The 27,801-nt window shown below is 41.6% G+C and overlaps 1 protein-coding gene across 1 annotated transcript; it reads left to right on the top strand.

Annotated features, from left to right (window-relative positions):
- zgc:162707 (UPF0524 protein C3orf70 homolog B) lies at nt 1-27,627 on the top strand. Its single transcript, XM_061235756.1, has 2 exons — nt 1-1,067; nt 24,242-27,627. Exons 1-2 carry the CDS (start codon nt 890-892, stop codon nt 24,835-24,837), a joined length of 774 nt encoding a protein of 257 aa, XP_061091740.1. The 5' UTR covers nt 1-889; the 3' UTR covers nt 24,838-27,627.
- Nucleotides 27,628-27,801: the final 174 nt, after the last annotated feature.

Raw genomic sequence — 27,801 nt, 5'->3', positions numbered from 1 at the left:
AAGCCGTTCAATTTTTGATTAAACACCCCCAATTAACTCTGCTGCTCGTTCTGATTTTACGATGAAATAACTACTGTTTGTCATTTATAGCATATGCTTTTTGTATTTTTTTTATCAAGCATGCTGAACGTATTTACTTTTCTTTCTGATAGAATTAAATCTAAATTCCTGTTGGACTGACGCTTTCTTACTTTTTTGGGCATACATTAACATAGCCAATTTAGTGGTTTGCTACGATTATAAAAGCGACTCATATATTTTGATGTCATTTTTTTCTGTGGAAAATTTTATGTTATTTTAATACGGATGTGCATAAATACCATAGCACATTCCTTTATGACGAACCGTTTCGAAAACTGGGGCTAACTGCAGTCATGCAGCTCCGCATCGAAAGTAACCGGATCCCGAGACTTCCTTCTGAGTCGTAATAAAGTTGAAAACACAGAAGGGCGTTCAGACTGGAAGTGGTAAAACGGAACAATGAGCGCAGTAGCATCTTACAATAAAACCCCGATGTTCAGCTTCTGGATTTAATTTAAGACTGTTTGATTAAACGGGGTGCGTTTTTGGAAACTGGCAATTCCATGTGCAATGGAGTATTTTTACAACAAATCTGACACCATTGGGACAGGATCTTTCAGTTTCTTTGTTTGAGATTGCATGAACTTTACAGAGTTAATTTTATGTAATTATACAGTATATTTTTCTGAACGACTAGGTTTTTGTGAGTAACGCACAGATACTGGGAAGCCTTTTTCTTGCACGTGATATTTTTTGTTGACAGAAATACCAAACTGACGACGGCATTCCCTTTCTTCGCTTTCAGTAAGGTGATTTTTGAAGTCTTTGCGGGCGTGTTGTTGTGCTGTGATTTGATCTACGGATTTATATGATGGCCGCTTCTGGAGTATCCAAGAGTGACAAGTTGGACGAAGCTCAGGCTCTTGCGAAGAGCTGCGCCGGGAGACCTGACTTTCTCCCATGCGATGGACTGTCCATCTGTGCCACTCACAGTCACGGAAAGTGCTTCAAGCTGCACTGGTGCTGCCACTTGGGTTGGTGTCACTGTAAGTATGCCTTCTGATCCACATCTAGGCATGCGAACAGCCAGCACTAATGTGGGTTACCGCGGTTTGAAATATCAGAATTCTGGATAATATGGTGGCCTATAATTCTATGTGCGCGTTTAGACGTATTTTCCATGTAATTGATGATATTCAACCCTATGCAAAACTGGCTGAAATGTAGATGAACCCTAGATTTGCCTAAGTGTTATGCTCATTGTGTCGTGTTCCTGAAAGAAGATTCACATTCCGATTGTAAAAAGACATTCGGGTTGGAATACTACTTTGTTCCACTTAGTTAGACTGTTACTCATATAGCTGTGGGGACGAAGGCCCACAATGGTTTCAATCATTTGAAATAATAAACGCACAACGCACATTTTCATAGGATATAGCCTAGTATCTACCAACAGAGTGCTGTTTTCGTTAGTGAAAAATATACAGCTGCAAATAGTATGCCCTTGGGACATGCCCCCTTAGGGGTTCTTTCGCCTCACTCGTCAAACTGCAGAATTGTTCAGCCCCTTGGACGCGCGCGCACGCTACATATAGTAGGCTATTTGTTTTTCTAATATACAGTACTGTAACTGTAGCAACAATCGACGATCGAATAATATAATGACTAGTCATTTGGCTGGCTTCTTATTTGGGACCAGATCCACATCCGTCCATTTTCTGAATGTGGCTGCTTGAAAAACTGTCACTTGTACGACCTCGGGAGTTTTAAGTATAAGCATATTAATGACGCAATAAGACGAATTGTGTTAAACATTTAATAGAATGATGCAATCTTGTTTTATTCAGATTCGGTTACTGATAGTAAACAATTAAGTGAATAAGAGAGAATTCCTGGGGAAATATCTAATACTATAAATGACTGTTTTGGAACGTTTCTGAAAATGTATTTCTGTGTAGTTGCTTTTTCAACTTAAGGGTTATTATTACGGTTATTTCATCGTTCATCGTTGTTTTTGTTCTATTTGGAAAGCTGCGTGTTTGTAATCATGTCTGAGCTCTGGAGTAGCTACCATTATTTTTGCAGCTGTGAAAAATACCTATGTCCTGTAGAGTTTGTCCTGCCAGTCATCACTATTCTCCCTCTATTGTCCGGACACTGAGCTACTTAGTCATTACATTAAGCATGGTACATTAAAAAAGCAGTTAATTTTGTCCAAGGTCCTAGTCAACAAGTGCTGTAGTCCCTTTTGTCCAGTGAGATGGTGTCCCTGATGACTGTACTTCCTTCGAGCTGATCATATAAGTCCACAGGACCCCAGGCCACAGCTGGAACAGTCAGGATTACATTCCAGTGACCAGTGCTAACGGCTAGCACTTTAGAGAATCACATTAGTCGGACCACAAGGAAGGTTGTGTATATTGTTCATTTCTAACCGAAAATAGTTAATAATCCGGACCAATTTTGACAGTCACCTCATAGAGCTTTGTGCATTTGCTGGCAGACCGCAGGGCCTGTACTTGGTTGGATATTTTTTCACATGTTCAAAAATACATTACTCTATTCAAAATGACAAAAGCTCCATTAGTGCCCTAGAATCATTCGATGGTACACAATCTTTTATATCAACAATTGTGTATACATCAACGGTTTATCAGAGGAGAAAGCAAATTCATTACTGCAGAAATAACTAAACCATTCATCCTTGCTTTACAGTGCAAAGAGGAGACGTACTGTTGTTACAATGTAGTTGTAAATGCTTTACAAACGACATTGTGGATTTTTTGGCCCACGCTTTCAAACTACACTATCCGGGCACAGATTGGCTGCTTGCTGTTGCAGTTAAATGTTCATTTTTTCTGGGATAAATCCACAGCTATAGTCCCTATGGACAGACACTTTACAGCCCAAAGCAGTTTTCCTGTTAAACAAATGCTGACAAAGTTAAAGCAGTTTAAAGCAGGCTGTTTAATATGCCAGCCACATGCATTTATTATCAAATCTCTTTGTCATGCTTTTGTTTGGCCGGTGGCTGTTTTTATATCCCTTCCCATGTTGCACATCTTCAGCTAGTTCCTGAAGCATAGCCTATTTCAGAGGCTTAGCACCTGCAGCCCATCATGGGTCCAGGTTTGTTATTTCACACCATCACTGAATCTACTGCAGTGTGGATTGGTCTCGTGTGGCCTTAGTTAATTGGTGAAGTAGAGCTTTTAGAATAATGATTCTCCCCATGAGTTTCTGGTGTGGCTGAGACGCAAGAATGCCCTGCTGTCGTGGGGTCAAGGAAAGATTTACGTTTTACCAATCCCACTGCCACTGAGGTTGTTATTAAATGACTTGTGTCTTGGGCAATTACGCTGCAAGCAAAATAACCTGTGTCATGGCCTGGCACTATATGTTTACCTTCCTAAAGTCCAGGTTCAGAAAGTAAAAGTCCTGTCCAGTATTTTGTTCCACTTGGAACTTTATCACTTGGAATTGCTAATTAGCACAATTCTTTAGCCTGGTACTGTGGTTATTTTTAGATTTAAAGACTAACTACACTAAAATATTATATTTTTTAATTTTATTGACAACAAACATATTGCTCTACAACATACACTCAGTGAGCACTTGATTAGTTATTTATCAGACTTATTTTTTAGACTTATTAAGTCTTCTACTGCTGAAGCCAATCACTTACAGATTTGATGCGTTGTGTGTTCAGAAATGTTCTTCTGCATACTACTGTTGTTATGCGTAGTTACATGTTACTGTCACTTTCCTGTCAGTTTCGACCAGTCTGGCCATTCTCCTCTGACCTCTCTCATTAACAAGCCGTTTCTGTCTGCAGAACTGCTGCTCACTGGATGTTTTTTGTTTTTCGCACCATTCTCTTTAAACACTAGGGACTGTTGTGCATGAAAACCCCGGGAGATCAGCAGTTTCTGAGAAACTCAATCCACTTGGTTATTTGCGTTGCTGTCATCTTCCTGTCAGCTTCAACCAGTCTACTCAAACCACCCTGTCTGGCACCAACAATCATTACACGGTCAAAGTAACTTTGATCACATTTCTTCCCCATTCTGACATTTGGTCTGAAAAACAGCTGAACCTCTTTACCACGTCCGCAAATGCTTTCAATGCATTTAGTTGCTGCCACATGATTGCCTAATTCAATATTTGCATTAACAACCTGGTGTACAGGTCTACCTAATAATGTGAGTATATTGTGCAGTATCTGGAAAAACAGAAAATTACATAGAGTAGAGATGAAGAAAGTCACAGAACGAGGAGTCAAAATGAGAATTTTCTGGATGGAGGAATGGTCAATTTTGTCCCTGAAATGTAACTTCAATCAGGCAGCTAACAACTTTTTCTAATGATACCACTATTATTTCACTACAACAAAGGCTATAAGTACCTGCGAATGAATCACACTCCAGCACCGCAGCCTAATGAGAGCTGATGCTGGGTTTTTGTGTTGAACGTACGCTTTTAGAAATGGTACAGTGGAGATACATCTTTGTTCTTTAAAGGGGCAGTTCACCCAAAAATGAAATGAAGTTTTGCTTTCCCAAGACAAGGCACTAGGAAAGGACATTTCTGTAGCTTTACCTGTATTAAATGGCATTTGTGCATGTTTGTGAATGGATGTGTGTGCTTGTTTGTGTGTGAGCATGCATGCCTGCACTTGTGTGTGTGTGTGTGTTTGTATGTACGTGTGCATGTTCGTGTGCTACAGATTTGCAACTATTGTTCTATAAATTCTATACGAATAAATATACTATAAATTCTACTGGTCATATAGTTCATAAATATGCATGCAATGACTGTTCATACATTTATTGATTTCCTCTGGAAATACACTTTGTTCACACTTTGTTCTCTCTGGAGGTAATTAATAAACAGAAACACAGAAAATTACTTATTCATCTAGGAATTAATTTTAACTTTTTGAACTACTCCCTGGTACAGTTTCTGTATTTCCTATAACATTCCTGGAAAACAGTGACAAGTGCAGCGTACCAGAGAACAGAAACTAGCTTGCAATACTAATACTGTATAATATAATATAATTTACCTCTATTAATTTAAGCACATGTCGTAATGTTTCCATTAATCCAGTATGGCTGACATTGGGACACCTTGGGCAGGGGGTAGGGCAGTGGTTTTCAAACTCGGTCCTGGGAATCCATGTGTATGCTGGTTTTTCTTAAAACTACAACAGCAATCCCATAGTTTTAATAAGATGTGAATTTGTCTTAATTACACCTTTTTTGTTTTGAGGAATTATGTCAACAGTGTGAAGGGCCCAGTATTTCGAAACTGTTTTGGATAGGATTTCAGTAATCAGGTTGGATTAAATCTCAGAATTTGGTATTTCAAAACTACAAGCTGTGATCCTGATCCTAAAAATTGGGATACCTAGAATCAAATTTACCTAGAATCAAAATCAGATGTTGGTTCTGGGTATTTATAAATTCTAAGGTGTGGATTTGGATAGGTTTGATACTGTAATCGGTAATCAGGATAATCTTGATCTCACTGAAAGGGTGCACATTAATTAACAGAAACCTTTTCCAAAACAATATCTAAATGGGCAATATTTTAAAGAACCCACAACACTAAAAGTGGTCTAAAGAAAGCCTTGAAATTGATATTTTTTATAACTGTTTTTAATTATTTTTATTATTCAGTGAGACAAATGTTTGACCAACAGATAAAAACAGATCCAAAGATTGCAAATCTAGATTCTATAAAAACTGGGACAAATCCAACATGATTGATTTGATCTGGGATAGTGAAAAAAGGGATTTCAAAATACGGATAATTCTGATGTAGATTTCAAGTTTTTAAATACTGGGCCAGGGGAGGGATATTGCATCTTTCTATCCAGGGTTGCCTTCAGGGGCTTATCCAATGATGACAGGGAGTCCATCGATGCAGCAAAAAACCTTGTGAAAATTGTGTTGATTTGATTTGATAACAAGGACTGGACTCATCTTGCTCATTTTACTGTGTGAAGAGAACGAGAGGGACAGAATAGGGAGGGAATGATCAGAATCGGAGGGAATGGCAGTTTGAACATTAAATGTAATTGGTTGCCTTGGTTGTGCCAAGACTGCAGCAGCATCCAAACGATGTGTGAACCATACAGTATGTGAGTGATGTGGCCTTTAGTCTCCTATTATGTTAAAGGTACAATAGGTCATTTTGGACTTCTAACGGTCAAGAGAGGAATAGCAGCAACAAACACCTTCAAACCACAACACTGTTTATCCCTCCCCCTTCTCTGTAAATGCGCTGACATTGAAATGCCATTGGCTGTGGCAATTAGAACAAACTTTAACCCAATGAGCTTGAATTATTGTACAGCTGTACGATGTTTTGGTACAGAGTGCCGGCCCGTCAACTGCATCTTTAAGGACTATAAACACAGGCAGAGGGTGAGTCAACGTGTCAGTGAGCCTTTTTCTATGTTAGGAAGGGATTTAGAATGGTCTTGTAACAATGTTTTAACACAAAAATCTTGTGTTAAAACATTTTGACCCCAAAATTAAATTTGGGGTCAAATTGAGCCCAACAGTAAAAATAAACACAAAAATATTGTAATAGAAACATTTTGATATGTAGTGTCACCTTCTTTTTGTCTCCCAAATTGCTAGCCTTTTATCCATAAATATGAAAAATCTGTGAGAAACATTTCATTTTAGAGCCTAAGGAACAGTAAGTAAAAATTTGGCACTTGTATGGGAAAATGCCTCCAGAATCATTCACAAAGAAATCTGAGAAAAAAACAAAAAAAGGTTGTATATTTTCTTATTTTATACAGTTACAGAGGGTCAAAATAAAACTGCACAACACATTTGTAGCCAAGTTGGTACTGGACTTCACATAGCATTATGTTTATTGCATTTTTACGATTTAATCCCACCAAAATAGAAAAATGTGAAAATCATACAGTATCAAGGTCAAAAAAAGGTTAAGGTTTTTTTAGAGATGTCAAGCACAGAAAGGGGTCAAATTGACCCCAAACAATCAGAGACTGTGCCTCCTACTAACAGACTATAAGACCATCATTAAAATAGGGTGGAGACCCTATGAGAATTCTTAACATGTTAATTTTCTCTCGCCACCAGATTTTCAGCACAGAAGATCAACTGTTGGCACATGCAGTATGTTTGTTCTAAATATACACCTCAGTAAGACTGAGATTATACTGTATCATACTTCCAGACTTAACTCTGTCTGGCTCTATATCAGACTTTTTAATTTACTCTCAGAACAGGCAAGTAGCTGTTGAGAGCAAAGTAATCTTTTGGGATTATGGGGACTAGGGAGTTTGGATGTCTAATAAGAAAGCACCAATCATTTTAAAGCTTTAAATGTTTCAAGTGGAACTTTCAAATCAACACTATTTGAAAGGAAGCTAGTAAAGTGATGTTAATAATTATGTAATGTTAAAGTCATGGGATAAATAGCAGTATTTGAACAGCCTGATAGACATTTGGTCATGTGTTGTGTTGGGGGGCGGCCTATAGCGTAGTGGTTAAGGTAAATGACTGGGACACGCAAGGTCAGTGGTTCTAATCCCGGTGTAGCAACAATAAGATCCGCACAGCCATTGGGCCCTTGAGCAAGGCCCTTAACCCTGCATTGCTCCAGGGCAGGATTGTCTCCTGCTTAGTCTAATCAACTGTACATTGCTCTGGATAAGAGCATCTGCCAAATGCCAATAATGTAATGTAATGTAATGTAGAAGGGCACTACAGTAACCTAGTCTTGACAAAAGCACGGTGCAGTTTTGCAATGATGGATATTGTAGATATTTAGAAGTTTCTGATGCTGACTTTAGATTGGCTGGTGGTGCATGGTCAGGGTTTGAGGTCTAAAGTAAGTTAGACAGAGATACATTTCAAGTAACTTCAGAGTTAGTTTTTGGTCTGATGTGTTGTGTTGTGTAGGCCTAAGCAAGGTATCAGCCTGGCTAGGCGTGATGTGTTAATGATGTGACCATTTGTTAAAGTTTTCTTGGCATCAAATCAAGCTTGTTGTGTCAGACTCTGCCTTGCCTCCCTTGTTGTTCCTGGTGTTCATGGACAGGATCACAAGGCACAGCCAAGGTCTGGTGTGTGTCCAGTTTGGGCATCTCTGCTGTTTGGCCTCATCTTACTGTGAACATTGATGGGATAGTGACCTCATCCCCTAGCTCAAGAAACCTTGGAGTGGTGATGGACAACAGGCTGTCCTTCTCCGAGAACATTGCTACGGTGACCCGGGCGTGCAGGTTCATCCGGAGAATCTGGCCCTTCCTCACCACCTACTCCACTCAGCTCCTTGTGCAAGCAATGGTCCTGTCCCGCCTGGACCGTTGCAATTCTCTGCTGGCTGGCCTTCCAGCATCTGTAATCAGACAGACTGATCCAGAATGCCGCAGCCAGTCTGGTACTCAATGTTCCAAGACGTTCACATGTCACCCCCCTGCTCAGCAACCTCCACCTTATGGCTCGCATCAAATTTAAAACTTTGGTGCTTGCGTACCAGGCAGCTAAGGGATCAGCCCCTGTATATATTCAATCGCTTATCAAGACATATACACCAGCAAGACCCCTCCGTTCTGCCACTTCGGGCTGCCTGGCACCTCCCGCCCGCCACACCTGCACTTCTCTGTCAAGACTGCTGTCTGTTCTGGCCCCACTGTGGTGGAATTACCTCCCTGTGGATGTCAGAATGGCAGAGTCTCTGACCACTTTCAAACGCAGACTGAAGACTCATCTCTTCAGGCTGCACCTTTCCCTCCCTACCTCACCACCATGATTAGCTTGTATATGCCTTAGACCAGGGGTCGGCAACCCTGGTCCTGGAGAGCCGCAGTGTGTGCTGGCTTTCGTTGTTACTTGGCATTAATTGATCAGTGAAAGCCGTTGATCACACAGTTAACTCACCTCACCTGGTTTCTTGGGTCTGAATCGGTTGCTTATTTTAAAGTGGAGACGAAAGCCAGCACACCCTGCGGCTCTCCAGGACCAGGGTTGCCGACCCCTGCCTTAGACTATAATGCCACTTATATATAGATATTGTTGTTTTGTACTAGCTATTGGATTGTTGTACTCAGGGTATTCTAGCTGCCAACCATGGTATGGTAGTTCGTAAGTTCATGCATTCTTCAAGGATTCCGATTGTATCTGTACGGTCACGCTAGGATTTGGAACCGTACTGTCCTCTAGGGACATAAGAGCGTCTGCTAAATGCCTTGTAATGTAATGTAATGTAATGTGCACTAGAATGGAGCGGAGTGTGGTGTGATTAAGAAGAGGATCAGCACCAGTCCTCTAAGACTGTGGACATGGTCCCCTCCCAGGAAATGATGGCTTGTCCTCTTCAGCTGAGGGGGAAAATAATTGCCCCAGGTGTAGGAATTTAAGTGTCCTGGGGTTATAGAATAAGGAGAAGTGAAGAAGGAGCTGAGCCAATAGGCAACATTCTTAATTTACCAGTGAATCTCTGTTCCTATTCTCACCTATTCTCACGAGCTATGGGCGGTGACCGAAAGAGTGAGATCAAAAAAACAAGTGGCAGGGCTTGGTCTCCTTAACACTGTGAGGAGCTCTGCTGTCTGGAACAACCTCAGAGTAGAGCCGTTGCTCCTCCACATTGAGAGGAGTAGGTTGAGGTGGGTCGGGCATCTGATAAGGATGCCCCCTGGTCTCCTCTCTTTGGAGGTGTACCAAACACGTCCAGCTGGGAGGAGACCCAGGAGCCTAGGACCTGGGATCGCCTCAGAATCCCCTTGTTGGATGAAGTCACTGGGCTACCCTATTTGCCTGGTTGCCATTATGACCCTGACCTGAATTAAGTGGTTAGAAAATGGATGGATGGATAGAAGTGCATGATTCCACCAAAAACCAAGTATGCTTTTTGGGGATTCAGGCCTAGTTTTTGCCCAATTTTCTTTTGTATGCCCACTGTAAAGCGTCATTCTGAGTGTCTCTGTAAAAACTGCTATACAAATAAAATGAAATTGAATTGAATATCTGGTCCCAGAAAGATTGTTGACACAGTCTGGCAGAGATGGATTTGTTCAGTTTATTCAGATAAGAACTCCAGAGGGAATATAACGGAAGGATTTTCTTGTCCTTTCGTAGAATGGGCTAGATGCACAGAGAGGACAGAAATCCTTAATCCTCATTCTCCTCCAAAAAAATCCCCCCAGATCATATTAATGTATTTGGTAGGATTGACGGTGAATCCAGGACACCGCCCTCAAATGTCAGTTTAATTTCACCTGTCCTAAAACCAGAATATGGGGGGTGGGGGGTGGGCTTTCATTATAAAAAGACTTTGAACCAAACCATTCAGACATGCTCATGCACATACACTCACCGAGAACTTTATTAGGAACTTCTTTACTTTATTACACCTACTTATTCATGTGATTATCTAATCAGCCAATTGTGTGGCAGCAGTGCAATGCATACATGTAGATACAGGGAGCTTCAGTTAATGTTCACATCAACCATCAGAATGGGGACAAAATGTGATCTGAGTGACTTTGAATGATTGGTGGTGGCAGACAGGGTGGTTTGAGTATCTCAGAAACTGCTGATCTCCTGGGATTTTCATGCACACTCGTCCCTAGTGTTTGCAGAGAATAGTGCTGACAGGAAGGTGACAGTAATGCAAATAACCACACATTACAACAGTAATGAAGAAGCAGAGCATCTCTGAACACACAACGCGTCATAACTCTTTAAGTGTATAGGCTATAACAGTAGAAGTAAAACAAATAAGTCTAATAAAGTAGAAGTGGTTCTTCTACTGAGTGTAGATTCAGGTTTTGATATTCAGTGTTAAGTCACATGTATCACCGCTGTTGAGTTTACTTTTACCAAGTAACAACCGCTCACTCTGTCACACAGCAGCTGCCGAAGGGTTGCATAATCTTCAGTAAGAAACTATTTTTGTAGAAGGTCCTGGTTCATGCAGTATAAATGTAGAATTTTATAGGGTGCTAAATAGGATTTTCCCTGAGGCAACTGGAATATAATTAAAATGTTTTCATATCTGAAAATTGTTTTCTAATGCAACAACAATCATACAGTGGGACTGCAGAAGTATTAGAGACATATGATAAGAGGTATTGTCAGACTGTCCTCATGCTCAACATGTATCAAACTGGAGCTTATGTGCTTATGAAATGAAATGTATTTGTATATTGCATTTTATGTACAGTAGATGCAGAATTCTTTTTTTTTTTAATTAAAAGAATGACTCAAAAGCCAGTTTTTAGAAAAATATGTGTTGAATGTTTCAGCATATCTGAACACACAACGCGTCAAACCTCTAAGTGAATACGCTACAGCAGTAGAAGGCCAATAAATAAATAAATAAGTCTAATAGATACCTAATGAAGTGCTCACCGAGTGTATATATTAAATATATTATATGAAATAGAAATGCTTCTGAAAACTAACTGCCTAGTCATTCTTTTAAATTCCAGTGTAAACTCTACTTTGCATACACATACACCCACCTAGATTTAGGAAAAAAATATTGTTTGGACATGGATACAAAAGGCACGGTTTTCTTGCTGCTCTTACCTACTGTGCATTTCACACACATTTGACATTGCTTTACTGTGGACCCTGACCTAAGCTCCCCACAGGAGCAAGTCTACAGTAGGGTAACTGTGGCAAAAATGCCCTGGGTGTCAGATAGGAAGAAACCTTGGAAGGAACCAGATGCAAGGGTGGAGCTTATCCCTGTTAGCCTGACTAGTCAGCTCAGGCTGTAGGTTTTAATCACCAACATGGTCAGTTAGTCAATGTTCACATTAATTAATTAACGGCAGCTGGGTGATGGTTGGGGGGTTGGCAGAGACTGGGCAGCAATGCGATTTGAACTCTGGACCCTCAGATTTAATGGCTGATGCAAATAGTGAGAATTGAATTAAAAGGCATCACACTGAGAAAATATGAAATTAGAAGCTTTTACAAAGGAGGCACGTTTTACTACTACTGCTGACCAATATAATGTTGTAAAGTCAACCAAGGTTCATGTAATGGAGAGTAGGAAATCTTTATTTATTTTGCATAAGAGGCCAAATATTTTATTATAGTTATATAAAGTTTATTGAAAATTAGATGCATAATTGGGAAATTCAGTGTATAAAAACTATTACTGCTGGTTTGATTAGTCTATTTTTATTATTTATTAGTCTATTTTTCTACAAAAATAAGTCATACTGTGCCATAACATAAGTACTCGATTCCAGTTAATAAAGGGTTGAAATGATATGCCTGAAATGATTAAAATTGGTGTCTTTTCACATCACTGTCAAGGTTTGCATATCAGATGTTCCACTGTACTTTTATTTGAGATATGTCCCATCTTGTAGTGAGAGCTAGTGAATAGACTACTTGAAGCATATGCAAAGTACAAGTGAAAATCCTGTCAATCTCTTGCAGGCTTGTGCGCCATTCAGAATTGAATTAGAAATGCCTCTTTAATTCCAATTCAATTCTTGCATTTTAATTTAATTTGAATTGAGGTAGCAAACAGGATTCCAATTTGAATAAAAGGAAGTAGAATTCAATGAAATTCACATACATACTTTAGGTGTAGTAAGTAAGGCTTTATATCTTAATATGCTTGTACATTAAACATGTAATCATACAAAGAACAGGAAATGCTGCATAACATTATAATTTCCATATCAATTAATGTTAATGTGGCCATTTACAGAATACATAATTATATTTTGTTAATCCCTACTTCCATTTTGTGGAACATGGTGGAAGAAGACTCAAGTTCCCAGAAATCTTAGCTTTAACCCCATGGTCAACCCTAAAGTCTTCAAAATGTAGACAGACATTATGGTGTGATTTCACAGTTTTGGTTATACACTTAGTACTAGATAATAGATAGGAATCATTTTACAAATGAATGATGTAATTTTTGATATTTTGTGGTAAGTTACTTGTACGATGTAAGGAGGTTCTTTCATGTGACTGATAGGAATTTTAATCCCTAACACTTAAATTCCATTTTCTGTCAATCTAATTCAACATTCCATGGGATGTGGCCAGTCCAATTCAAATTCCATCAAATTCTGCTCTCTTGGTCCTTTCAGCAAAGGATTTTCTGTTGAACACAGAAACTGAGATGTACTGTAGTAAAGTATTAAACAAAAGTTAAATAGTGATTCAAACTGACGAAGCTTCCTTAGCTCTGATATAACAGAGGGGCTATGAATCATTAATAATGATAAAACAGTAAAGCCAGAGCCTGTGGAAATCATACACAGGGGTTGGGTTCAGTAGAGATGCTCTGCCAGCCAGTCTTGCTTACCAAGCTCCCCAGCACAAAGCTGTTCCTGCACTGTGGTGCAATTGTGTCTTGCCTCCTTTTTAAGAAGAAACTAACACACACGCACACTCGTATACTATATATACACTACCGTTCATATGTTTGGGGTCACCCTGTCTTTTTCGGCTTTTTCTGATTTCGTATTTATTTTGTATGGCTTTAAATCATCAAGGGTCCATGGTATCAAATGAGCCTCTGTGCTGCTGTCAGATATACAATAGATACTACAAGAATTGTTTCTCCTGAATATTTTTTCCATTGACTTCAACAGGAAAATGAGTCAGGAGAAACTGCATGTCTGGCAGCAGCACGGTGGTTTGAGGCTCATGCTATAGGATATATTGCAAGGTCCTTCCAGTGAATGGGGAATGGAGAGGCAATAAAGGGGTTCTAAATCAGTGAGACTCCATTATGAAGTGATTCCTCCACCACTGTCACCACAGATACCAGATGTACCGGGCCCCAGAACACACGTGGCCTTGTACTGGCCTGGTAAATGATGAGAATGACGCAGTTCTCCAATGTTGTCATTTGTCTTCATGCATGGCGGCTGAGTCAAGAAAGGAAGCGGTGAAGCTTGTAATTGCGGGCCAGCAGCACACACGCACACGCACGCACGCACGCACGCACGCACACACACAAACACGCACACGCACACACACCCACACACACACACATACACACACACATGCACACACACACATACACACGCACGCACATACACACCTACACACACACACCCACAGACACACACAAACACACACAGGCACACACACACACATAGACACACAGGCTCGCACACCCGCTTGCACAAACATACACACACACACAGACACATGCACACACGCATACAAACACACATACACACATACACACACACACACACCCATACACACACACATACACACACATAGACACACGCACACTGCACTGCCTGGCCACTCTCTACCAGCTGTTTGCTGTTTGAATAAACCGGTCTATGCCTATAAGATATCTCAATTATAGACATGACAAGGTTTCAATCCCAAGAGATTTGTTATAACCAGGAGCACAATGTGTACTGTTTGTTGTAATTCAATTTTCTTGCATCACACATACAGGTACATACTGTGCATCCGGAAAGTATTCACAGCGCTTCACTTTTCGCTTCACCAAAATGGAATACATTTTTTTTTTTTTTTCAAAATTCTACACACAACACCCCATAATGACAACATGAAAGAAGTTTTTTTGAAATTTTTGCAAATTTATTAAAAATAAAAAACTAAGAAATCACATGTACATAAGTATTCACAGCCTTTGCTCAATACTTTGTTGATGCACCTTTGGCAGCAATTACAGCCTCAAGTCTTTTTGAATATGATGCCACAAGCTTGGCACACCTATCTTTGTGCAGTTTCGCTCATTCCTCTTTGCAGCACCTCTCAAGCTCCATCAGGTTGGATGGGGAGCGTCGGTGCACAGCCATTTTCAGATCTCTCCAGAGATGTTCAATCGGATTCAAGTCTGGGCTCTGGCTGGGCCACTCAAGGACATTCACAGAGTTGTCCTGAAGCCACTCCTTTGATATCTTGGCTGTGTGTTTAGGGTCGTTGTCCTGCTGAAAGATGAACCGTCGCCCCAGTCTGAGGTCAAGAGCGCTCTGGAGCACCTTTTCATCCAGGATGTCTCTGTACATTGCTGCATTCATCTTTCCCTCAATCCTGACTAGTCTCCCAGTTCCTGCCGCTGAAAAACATCCCCACAGCATGATGCTGCCACCACCATTCTTCACTGTAGGGATGGTATTGGCCAGGTGATGAGCGGTGCCTGGTTTCCTCCAAACATGACGCCTGGCATTCACACCAGAGAGTTCAATCTTTGTCTCATCAGACCAGATAATTTTGTTTCTCATGGTCTGAGAGTCCTTCAGGTGTCTGTTTGGCAAACTCCAGGCGGGCTGCCATGTGCCTTTTACTAAGGAGTGGCTTCTGTCTGGCCACTCTACCATACAGGCCTGATTGGTGGATTGCTGCAGAGATGGTTGTCCTTCTGGAAGGTTCTCCTCTCTCCACAGAGGAATGCTGGAGCTCTGACAGAGTGACCATCGGGTTCTTGGTCACCTCCCTGACTAAGGCCCTTCTCCCCCGATTGCTCAGTTTAGACGGGCGGCCAGCTCTAGGAAGAGTCCTGGTGGTTCCGAACTTCTTCCATTTACGGATGATGGAGGCCACTGTGCTCATTGGGACCTTCAAAGCAGCAGAAATTTTTCTATACCCTTCCCCAGATTTGTGCCTCGAGACAATCCTGTCTCGGAGGTCTACAGACAATTCCTTTGACTTCATGCTTGGTTTGTGCTCCGACATGCACTGTCAACTGTGGGACCTTATATAGACAGGTGTGTGCCTTTCCAAATCATGTCCAATCAACTGAATTTACCACAGGTGGACTCCAATTAAGCTGTAGAAACATCTCAAGGTTGATCAGTGGAAACAGGATGCACCTGAGCTCAATTTTGAGAAATCTCAAAAAAACTTTTTTCACGTTGTCATTATGGGGTGTTGTGTGTAGAATTTGGAGGGGAAAAAATGAATTTAATCAATTTTGGAATATGGCTGTAACATAACAAAATGTGGAAAAAGTGAAGCGCTGTGAATACTTTCCGGATGCACTGTATGTAGCATTTAGATGCATGTTATCTGTATAGCATTTAGATGCATGTTATCTGTGGAATGAAATTTTGTGTATTTTAATATACAGCTCAGTATTCCACGGGGCAATGCATTCATCTTAATGGCATTCACACCATTGGTGATCACTTCCTACAAGGTTCTGTTATGTTTTCATGGGAGAACAAACAGATATTGAGACTGAATGATCTACGTGTTGATAATGTCTAAAGATGTGATATAAAAGGCTGGCCCAGGTCTGTGTTATTTATGGTGTTTAGAGTTATTCCTGTGGGATTGCTGTGCATGCTCCAGCACTAAGCGTGGGCTAATTACCCTCTCAACATGGTGCTAGGTGCATATGAGCCGCAGCTATGTCCAAGTGAATTAAAAACGTGAATCCTGACATGGCTTTGTAGATGCTGTTCATTTTACATGGGTTTATTAGCTGTAGCTATGCTAAACCTGTAGGTGTTCTCTTACCCTTTTGCTTCCTGATAGTACTACTTTATCCATTCCCCTCTTGCATCTTCTATGGCATGTAACTGTAAACTGTTTCAGATTATTTATTGATTGCCACTACTACTATTGATTTTGACTCTAATGATTTACTGTATTATCAGTGCTGTGTGTTGCCTAAATCTGTATGGTATGTGTTCACTGTTGTAAGTCTCTCTGCATAAGTGTTTGCTAATGCCTAACTATATAAATACAGACAGAACTGGACATACTTGTGCATGTATATTCATCGAAAGCATTAAGACAGAAATGATTCCTTTGCATGAAAGCGAGCTGCTGTCAGTTCACAGTGACTCTCAGACTCCCGCAGGTACTGCAGAAAGAAAGTATGCGGGGAGAGAGTGGGTGGCTCCTCTTCAGCATCACAGCATGTGGCGTAAGGTGTCTGAGAAGGAGTAGAGACACTTCTTTGAGATATGGAGGCTACTTTCTAAATCTCCTGTTAACTAAGGTGCAGTCTTCTGATCTGGATAACTATTTACAGCACCTGGTAATATAAAGCTATTAGCTACTAGCTTGTAATGCCTTTAGCTAATTGTAGCATTTTGTTGGGGGCTCTTGTGATGTGCTCCACCATCTTCTATTGTCTCCTGAGCAGGCTAGTGCTCCTCATTAATGAATTAACCCCTCATGACAGCACATCATCAGGAATAGCATCACATCACCCTGGGAAGTAAGCTTCAATCTCTCCTGGATACAGGCTTGCAGCAAGGGAGCAGTTGAATTGGCCATAGGTTAAATCCTTTCACTCAGATATGCCTCCTATCATATTGGCACACACTCAACTCTGTGGGTGGTGTACTCACAGGTGAAAGAAGGAAGCAAGGTTGTAGAGAGCAGATGTTGCTTTCATGGCATTGTAGACGTCTTCAGAAGATTTCATCATTCATCATCGTACAATACTGTCCTCCATCTCAGTGGCTGCTCAACTTCGCCAGTGGACTACAGAAACTAATAAAAGAACCATAGGTTTTGGGGAAAAAATGTGCTAATCTGCACCCTCCCGAATTGTCATAGGAGTCTCATACCATATTGTATTATAGTCCCATACTGTATTACAGCAATAGGAAGGCTTTGCAGTTATGGCTGGTGCATAAATACAAATGGAGTTGGGGGAGTAAAGAAATATGACAAACCTAAGCTACACTGGTATTTTAATCTTGCAGCAATAAAAGGTGGTTGAAATGCTATAAGCAACATAGAGTAACATAGTGTAATTCATACAGTCATACAGTAGGGTGGATATAGTAAAGAAACTATGCTGATATGTTGTGGTCATATTTGCTTTCTGCTTTAGCTGCTATCAGTGTTTCTAACATAAAACCATTAATTTGTTTAGAGTAAGTAAAGTAATCCATTTGATATGTTGTGTTGGCATTGGCTAATCGTGTTGAAAATTCCACCTAGATGATTGTCATTATTTCCAATCAGCAGAGATTAGAAGTGAGCAGGATTTCTGCTGGTGGCAAACAAGTCCAGATGTGCACTAGACTGATTAGAGCCAAAGGCAATTGGCAGCTGCGACTGTTCCCAGAACAGTGTATTTCAAATGTGCCCCCTTCCCCAGGCTGAGATAGGAGAAGAGATTACAGAGGAGGTTACAGTTGTGAGCCCTGAGTTCTGGTGTTTATTTTGGGCCAGAATGGGAGAGCCGCAGGGGACTAGGAAGGATCCTGACCTGACTGCTGTCTGTGCTTGGCTGTCCCGTAGGAATGCCCAATGCCACAGCGGGGAATCCCTTTCTCTATGACTGAGCAGTCTGTCTCTAGGTGTATCGTATCACATGGATACACACCCACACCACACACACATGCCACACACAAACACACACACACTGTTATAGCCATTTTAATTCAACATACTAAATTAAAATTGAGGTTTTGAGGTGTGGCCTTGGATGATTACGATGAATTATTTTGAATTATATTTATCTTTCATATGGCTAATGTTGTGTTTGATGCCACGTTTGAGGTGACATGAGAGGGCAAAGGCTATATGGCGTAAAGCAGTTGAATTTCTGGTGAGCCGATGGAAAATGGGTAGTCAAAAATTTAAAAACACTATTTTGAATATGCTCTTGCTCATCAATTCATATTGTAACCAGTTTTTTGTTAAGTTTGACTACAGGGTTTAATTTACAACCACTTTTCATACTATAAACAGACAAATGCATATTTATTTTTGTTAACGGTACCTGAGGGAGAAGTGTGTGTTAATCCAGCCAGGCTTCTGCTTTTTTCATGGCATGGAACAAATGGTCGATACATAAAAATCTAAATCGTGCTTGGGTAATGTAGTTTGGAGCCTTGGACTACTGGAAAAGAGGGACTTTAAGTTGGGAAGACCATCTGTGGTGAACCATGAGTAATAGCTACAGTGTTGACTATGACTAAAAATATGGGCAGCTGTGCTCAGGAAAAGTTTGAATGAATGGATGAAGTTTGAATCTTGAAAAATGCTCTCTGAAAAGAAATAAAGAGTAAAAATGATGTAATAGATGATGAGATGGTGGTTGGGATAGAAAAGCAACTGTTTAATCTAATCACATCACGTAGAGGAAAGCTGGGTGTCCTCATGCGAAAGCTTAATGAAATAAATTATCTCATCGAGGCTGGTGACACAGATTAAGAAATTAAGAAGTAAAACAACAGGTTGATGTCTTTAATCAATACTTGGCTGAGTTCAGAGAGTGCCTGTTCAAGCTTTATTGCCTGACGAGGAAAAGGAACATGATCATAATGACTGCTGTGAACCCAAACTGATACATTTCAAAGAGTTTCTTGGCGGTGTTGAATTTTGGCTGAAAGCTGATGAGGTGGGTGGGGAACTTGTACGAGTGGCTGATGGTTTGCAAGGTGTTGCTGCGGTTGAATCTGTATCGCCATATGACTGCGTTTCACAGGCCACAGAAAAGGCTCCAAGTAAAGCCTCCAGTCAGGGCGGCGAGCACTCTGTCCGAAGCTCAAGTACAACGCGCTAGACTGGTGGCGCAATCAGGATCACTGGACGAGCAACTTGAGTTAGACATGGAAGAAGTGCAAATAAAAGCTAAGAAAGAAAAACTTAAGACTGCAGACTAAAATAGCTGATGCTGACGCTAAAGTCCTTACCGAGTCCCAGTTTTTACACACGGAATTGAGTAGTCTGACAACTTCGTCCAAAATATATTGCTCCAATGGCAGCAAAAAAGGTTCAAACAAAGGAAAGAATATACCCTGACCAAAATAGCTCAAATAAACCCAAAACCCACCTCAGGTTAAATCATAGATGCAAAGCCCATTCTCAGTCCAAACCGAAAGGCCTGTCCAAAGCGCAATTGAAAAGGAAATTCCAAAAGATATCCCTTGTTCAGACTATAATGATTCTCTCGCTGATGTCATGAAAAAGCGAAATGAAATTACGGAACTGCTGGTCAAGCAACATGCAACTTCCACAAAGAGAAATCTCTGTCTTTCATGGTAAACCACTTCAGTTCAGATCTTTCATTAAACCAAAACTGACAATATGCAACAAAGAAATATTATTTGGAACAAAACACATCTGGAGAACCAAGGAATCTTGTGCGCAGTTGTTTTCATATAGCACCTGATAGAGGATATAAGGAACAACTTGGTTTTCACAAAGCCCTGCATGTTCTGCAACAAAAATCATTCAATGGAAGTATGTGAAACATTTCAAACCGAACCAAATACCGAAAAGGTGGAGTTCTTGAAAGCTAAAGGAATGTGCTTTCGGTGCTTAGAGAGGAGTACATGTGAGCAGTTGTCAGAAGCGAATGTCTTGCAATATGTGTAAACAAAGTCATCCAACAATCTTGCACATACGAACAAAGGAAAATCAAAGAAAGCCTCGAAATGACATGAAGGAATCCACTGATTTTGATGCAGTTGTCTCCCTGGCAACTGGTAGCCATACTGGGGTTGGAACAAAAGAGTGAGCTCTAGCAATCGTGCCTTTCAAAGTGAAATTGGAGAAAGGAACGAAATGCATACAAACATACGCTTTCCTAGATGGGAGCTCGGCAACATTTTGTACAGAGGAGTTGTCCATGCAGCTTCACGCCCCTGGTAAGAAAACAGATACCTTTGAAAATAATGGGTCAAGGAAACCCAGTAACCAGTTATAAAATATCTGGCATGGAAGTAGCTGCATCAGACAGTGACAGCTTTCTCAACTGCCTGATGTTTTTATGCAAAAATCAATTCCAGTGACACATGACAACATTCCAAAATTGAAGAATATAAGGAAATATTCTTACCTTGAGGAGGTTAACTTGACACCACTTAACACTAGCATTGGGCTGTGTCAATGCTTCAAGAACTTTAGAACCCTGTTAAAACCCTTCGTGGCTGGGTAATCAATGGCCAGGTAGAGGAATGGAGGCATGGATCTCTTCAAAGGAGAACCCAGTTCATGCGGCTTCATGCGGCTTATCAGCCAAAGCCTTCCTTCAGTGGAACATGGATCAATGGGCCAGAGTTCACTTTCAATGGCCTGGGACAGAAAGATGGATTTCATTTGGGATGATGACCCTGAGATAAAGAAGCTTCTGTTCGTGTCACATTTCTTCAGCCAATGGGATGAGTCTTGTCCCACCAGCAAGCTGCTTTCATACTTTTCCAAATGGAAAGACCTGAAATGAGCAGTGACATGGCTATTAAATACGGGGTGACATGGCTCAGGCAGTAAGAGCAGTCGTCTGGCAGTTGGAGGGTTGCCGGTTCTGCCCGGGCTGTGTTGAAGTGTCCCTGAGCAAGACACCTAACCCCCAAAGGCTCCTGACGAGCTGGTCGGTGCCTTGCATGGCAGCCAATTGCCGTTGGTGTGTGAGTGTGTGTGTGAATGGGTGAATGAGAAGCATCAGTTGTACAGCGCTTTGGATAAAGGCACTATATAAATTCCAACCATTTACCATTTTAAAGCTCAAAGACACACTTAAACAGAGGTGTGAAAGGAAATACTCATTCTGGCAATAATGGAATATTAGATGTCAAACCAAAAGTCCAAAAGAAAGTGTTGACTCACAAACTTTCATTGGAGGATCTTGATATAGCTGAGAAAACAAGTTCGTTTTGTGTAAAAGCAGCGAGGAAATCTCAAATTTGAGCAATGGAAAGGCTATAAAGAAATCAAGTCATCTGTACAAACTGGATCCTGTGATGGTTGATGGCATCCTAAGAGTAGGTGGTCGGTTGAGCAAATCTGCGCTACCTGAAGTGACCCACACAATCACTGCTTCCAAAATCAGACACTTCCCCTGGGTTCCCCTGTTCCTGTTGCAATATACGAGTGTGGGGTATGGGTGATGCATTTGTCCTGTGTTGAACTGTGTTGAAGTATTTTTGTTGTTCTTTTGGGGAAGAAACTACTTTAGAAAAACCGCAGTTAAACACAAGTGCCGACAAAGTGATCAGAACTACAATAACCAATGGCGTACCAGTTTCTCACCCCTCTGAAAAGTTCTGAGGCCCCCTGCTCTCATGATAGGCAGCTTATCATGTTGCGTCGTTATTTCATTCAGCAGCATTGACGGTGATGGGTGCATCACATAGCAATGAGGAACAATGTAGGCTATAGTCTACACAGTAAAATGTCCAGTTCTAATTCAACTCTAACAGAGATTAAATGAGTCAAATATGGGTGGCCTGTAGCGTAGTGGTTAAGGTAAATGCAAGGACAATGGTTCTAATCCCGGTGTAGCAACAATAAGATCTGCACAGCCGTTGGGCCCTTGAGCAAGGCCAGTAACACTGCATTGATCCAGGGGAGGATTGTCTCCTGCTTAGTCTAATCAACTGTACGTCGCTCTGGATTAGAGCGTCAATATTATAGTGCCAATATTGTAACGTAATGTAAATAGAGACCACAAATACTCTCAGTTGATTTAGAACAGAACATTTTATGGTGTGAGATAAATTTCAGTCACTCTTTGGTCTTTCTTGCAGGAAGAAGGTTTTGTCTGGTAATTAGCCTGCAGAGCCCTATAATTGTGGTAAATAATAAATCAAATTAAATCAGCCTACTCCCACTAGAGCAATATTGTCTTGTTCTCCGACTTGCTGCTTGTCTATACTAGTGGCTTAAGTGGCTGCCTTGCTGTGCATTTCTTTGTGCCAGCTGCACTCACACTACACAATAAAATGGCCACTGTTGTTAACTCAACTCTTACAGTGTCTACATGAGTCCACTCTGGCCGCTGTAAGACTGAACATTTTGCTGTGTATCTGTGAATTTTTAAGCTTTAGCTTGTACGGTTGTATTTTGCACCGTTTTTCAGCACCACTTTTTTACTTGAGAAGTAAAGGGATTAAGTGAGGATGGGCGGATTGCATCTCAGAAAAAGGCCAATTGGCTACCTATGTCGATTTGACAATACAGACACTTGATTTGCCACAGGTTGAATGTTTTTTGGGAAGTAGGCGGGTGGGCCCCAGGAGCATGCAGGGGTCACAGGGTCTGCAGGGGCGTATGGTATGCCAGTGAAAATTCCATGTCTGGAATTTGGTAAATTGGTAGTAAATTTCCTCTGATGGATTTAGAACTGATAATGTGGAGCACAGTCTAGTAAGGAAAGCAACATATTGCCTCCTGTTATATAGCAGGACAGTAACATGAGCTCAATGGTCAAAACCCTGGAATATTTCTAATATTCCCTGTTGGTTTGGTGTAAATATATAACTTCATTTTACCTGAAGGCACATACTGTGCAGTTTTCTGCTGCGTCTTTTGCCCTGTTTTATCACATATGACCCCTGTGTATTTTGCATGTGGGTTGTTCTGTCAAAGAAAAAAACAGTATAGTGTGGCATCTGAGCTATCTTACATAATCGGTTATATTATTTAGGAAATGGAATTGGCACCCCAAACTGGATTGAACTGAATATTCTGTAAATGAATCAGGAAACTGACAGGCAACCACGGTCCTTTCTCCCCACAATTATTCTTGAAACATTAAAAAATACAGATAAATGTGACCTTCCACTATTGCTACATTAACATTGTTAGAAAAAGAAAAGGATGAACGCATTGTAATGACTGTTAGTGAGTGAGGAACTTTAGGAGGTGTGTGTGTGTGAGGGGTGAAATAATGTAGGAGCTAGTTGTTGTCGTACGAAGTACAGACCTCCCTCAGGGAATCTCTGGCTCTAACGCACAGTTCAGGGAGCTCCAGCATAGCCTCTTATTCTGAGGCAGCACGCTGAACACAGACCGAGAGATGAAAGCAGTTCTGGGAAGCGTGTTGTTTACAGTGCAGTGTGCGCTCCTGAGGAGAACTGCCTTTTGGGAAAATATTGCTGTGAGCTGAGCTGAGCTGAGGCAGAGAGACACTAACTCGGGGGCGTGGGGTGAGACACAACACGTTTCCCATCATGCTCTGCTTCATGGGAGTTGATACCGCTACACGCCATGAGCGACACTGCGGTTCATTAACATTCATATGCGCATAAATGACTGTTGTATTTGCTAAAACTGATTTAATAAATACAATACTGCTTCTTGATGGGTTTGTTTTAATCAGATTAATCTACAGGGTTCATGTTTTTATCTATGTGGAAATGTACTTCCAGTGCCTTTTGGTTATGGTTTTGCACTTTGCAGGTCGCTCTGGATAAGAAAATGTCTGCCTGTAATGTAGTGTAATGTAATGTAATGCACATAGCTTACAGTAATGAACGTGCTCTCCGTTCCTGTCCTTGCAGGTAAATACGTGTACCAGCCCATGACCAGCGTGTGCCAGCTCCCAAGCACCCCGGTGCCCGCCACACCCTCTGGCAGCAGGGACACCATCCACCTGTCCGTCTCCCTGACGGAGCGCTTCCTCAGGACCGCGCCCTGCTTCCTGCCCCCGCCCTGCCCGGAGTCGCCCAGGTACTGCGTCATCTCCGACCTCTTCGTCGACGACTACATCGTCAAGCGCATCAACGGCAAGATGTGCTACGTGCAGCGGCCCCCGCCCGCCCCCGCCCCGGCCCCCGCCCCCGCCTCCCCGCCACCCAAGCTGCCCCCGCCGGCCCTGGGAGCCGAGAGCAAATGCGCCCCGCCCGCTCAGAAAGCCCAAGCGCCCAAAATGGACCACTGCTCCTCGCCCTCCAGCTCGGAGGACTCAGGGATCAACGCGGTGGGCCTACACTACCTGGAGTCGTGCGACGAAGACTCCGAAGAGGAGGACGAAGATGAGCTGAGCTCCGACGGGGAGTCCAGCCCCAGCAGCCTGGGCGAACAGGACGAGTACTCGCTGCTCTCCCCCTCCAAATCTACCGTGGAGATCATCGAGAAAATCGAAACGACTGTCTGACCAGACCACTCACACAGGCCTCTCTTACAGCGCTCTACAGCGGACCGAAAAGAGACCTGCGCACAGCCGCTGGAGAGAGCAGCTGCCGGGCTGTCACTGTCACATTTAGAGGTGGAACTCCCTCTGTCTGCACACACTAGCCTGCATGGATGTCCTGACTGGGCTATCTAGCATGGTCCTGTATTTAAAACCAGTCACAAAGTGTCACGTTAACAAGAACTTACATAAACGCACACGTGGTATTATGACCAAACTTAAGCAAGCAGACTGTTATGAGTATATCTATTGATATTTACATCTAACCATTATCTACCGCTGAATGCAAAAGTATTTGGACAGTCATGGCACATGGCTGCTTTTTCTATGTACACTCAGTGATCACTTTATTAGGCATTTATTAGACTTATTTTCAAGACGTATTAAGTCTTCTGCTGCTGCAGCCTATCCACTTTGAGGCTTGACGTGTTGTGGTCTTCTGCATACCACTGTTGTAATGTGTGGTTATTTCCGTTACTGTCACCTTCCTGTCAGCTTCGACCAGTCTGGCCCTCTCCTTTGACCTCTTTCATGAAAAACGTGTTTCTGCCTGCAGAACTGCTGCTCACTGGATGTTTTTGTTTTTCGCAACATTCTCTGTTGTGCGTGAAAATCCCAGGATTTTCTCAGCAATTTCTGAGATACTCAAACCACCATGTCTGGCACCAACAATCATTCCATGGTCAAAGTCACTTAGATCACATTTCTTCCCTATTCTGACATTTGGTCTGAAAAACAGCTGAACCTCTTGACCATGTCTGCATGATTAAATATGTGCATTAAGAAGCTGGTGTACAGGTCTACCTAATAAAGTGCTCACTAAGTGTATATTGTATTTAAAATCAAACTCAGTGCCAGAAATAGTTTTATTCTTCTGAAATGCTTAGATTTATTTCATGAACATGTTGTATATTGAACTATATTACAACAAAATGCCATTCAATGAATGAAGTCCCCAATGCATAAAGTCCCAATACTAATGCTGACTAGGAATTGGGGGACTTGAGGTATTGTTGTGATATTGCTGTGATATAGTTTGTCTACACAATGTCTGAAACAAATGGAGGTTGAAATACAGATTTGATTAGTACAGAGGAAAAACAACCAATTTGACACAGCTGTCCCAATATGTCTGCATTTACCTATCTGTAAGCCCACGCACCACCAGACAAGCTGAAGGACATATTTCCTCTAAAGCAAGAGGATGCCATTTTGATGTGAGTTTGAATATGAGCAGTACAAAGAGCTGTGTCTTATGGGTCCTGACCTTTACATGAGCAATCGGGCTAAATCATGAGCAAGTGGAAGAAATCTGAATGAGACATTTTGATGAAAGGCTTTTTATGATTCACATCCATCAGCCCTCCATACGTTCCTTTACGACTAGCACCAAGGGCATTGGAGCACATTCCGGTTGTCGGCCATTTTCTTCTGCCAGTCATACTGCACTACACACACACTCTCTTTGGTGCTCTGAGGGCGCATGATGGAAATGCCTCCAGCCCTTTCGGGGATGGTCACTAACTTGTAACTACCTTCACATAATGTAGGTTTTAAAAAAAAATGTAATAGTAATACTTAGAATTTTGACAATCAAAAAGAATAGAAAACCACAATCCCTTATGGTGTACCCAAATGGACATGTACAATAACCCTGCTTGTGTTGCACTATTGTTGATGGAGACCTCTCTCATGATACAGTTTAACACATATGGCCAATTCTCACCCTTGTAGTACACAAAGCCCTTCCCTGGTGTAAAATCCAGCTAGGCCAGCTTGAACAGCTTGGAAATTGTGCTGGACAAGTTGGTCATAAGCGGGTCTATCTAGCTAGGTATGAGCTGGTCAACCAGATAGTTCTGGTAGCTTGTCTGAGCTGGGAGCTGGTCAAACCATGTCAACCTGGGAGCTGGTCTGAACTGGTCAACCAGCTAAACCATGTTGAGCTGGGAGCTGGTCAGAACAGGTGAACCAGGCTACCAGCTGTTTCAAAAGCTAGCTTGAGCTGTTTTTTCAGCAGGATTATGTTCAGGGTCACAATGTTTATTACAGTGAGAGACTATGTGCTGACCAAAGCTATGGTGAAATCAGTGCTATGGCAAGTGCTGCTGCTGAAATGGACCTATCCTGGTTGTCTGAATGGAGAGAGAGAGACAGTACTGGAAGAAGAGCACAAGCTGTCCCTGTTGTCAGCAGAGACTGTGAAAGAGGAGCAGATGTGGCTGCAGCGAATCGCACTGCCACACTTTATCAAACAGCGCAGAACCTTGTGAAGCCCGCTGATGCTCACCAAAAAGCACTTTGTTTATCGTGCAACCTCAACACTGACGGTGTCACTTTTCACTGTGGTTATCAAAACTAGAGCACAAACCCTTCAGATGCTGGGCACTGCACCACCTCTCCAGAGTTTAACACCCACCCCACCGGTGTTCTGGAACATTCCACCTTGCCCTGAAGGAGACAGGCCCAGTACTCGCGCCAGCCAGCAGACTGAAGCGCTGTATTGCCTGTGGAAGCATCCATTTTCAGGCACAATTTTATAACCATGTATAATGATACACATGCTTATGGTATATTGTTATCACATCTCAACATACTGTATTAAAGCCGCTTTCATATGAACCATGGTAGATTTATTACTCTTATTTTCTTATAAACGTATCCAAAACACTAAAAGATTTGTTTTGTTTCTCTTTAAATATATGAGTGTCATTTACTACATTTACTGAACTGAACAGAAAGCTGTTATCATTACCACAGTCATTATGCAATTATGGTCAGTTCCCTGTCAGGTACTGTAAATATGCTAATAAATACATTTTCACAGTTGAATAAATTAAAACCATGGAAATAAATATGTTTACAGTATTGCATATTAAAAATTGACACGACAGTAAACTTTATTTCCACAATGACAGACTGTGTGGC

This window comes from Conger conger, chromosome 3 (genome assembly GCF_963514075.1).
Source record: "Conger conger chromosome 3, fConCon1.1, whole genome shotgun sequence".
Taxonomy (NCBI): Eukaryota; Metazoa; Chordata; class Actinopteri; order Anguilliformes; family Congridae; genus Conger; species Conger conger.
This window is presented reverse-complemented; position numbering and strand designations above follow the sequence as displayed.

Coding starts and splice junctions, on each gene's coding strand:
- zgc:162707 (XM_061235756.1), top strand. CDS start 890: ATGATGGCCGCTTCTGGAGTATCCAAGAGTGACAAGTTGGACGAAGCT. Junction 1,068..24,241: donor CCACTTGGGTTGGTGTCACT/GTAAGTATGCCT, acceptor CTGTCCTTGCAG/GTAAATACGTGTACCAGCCC.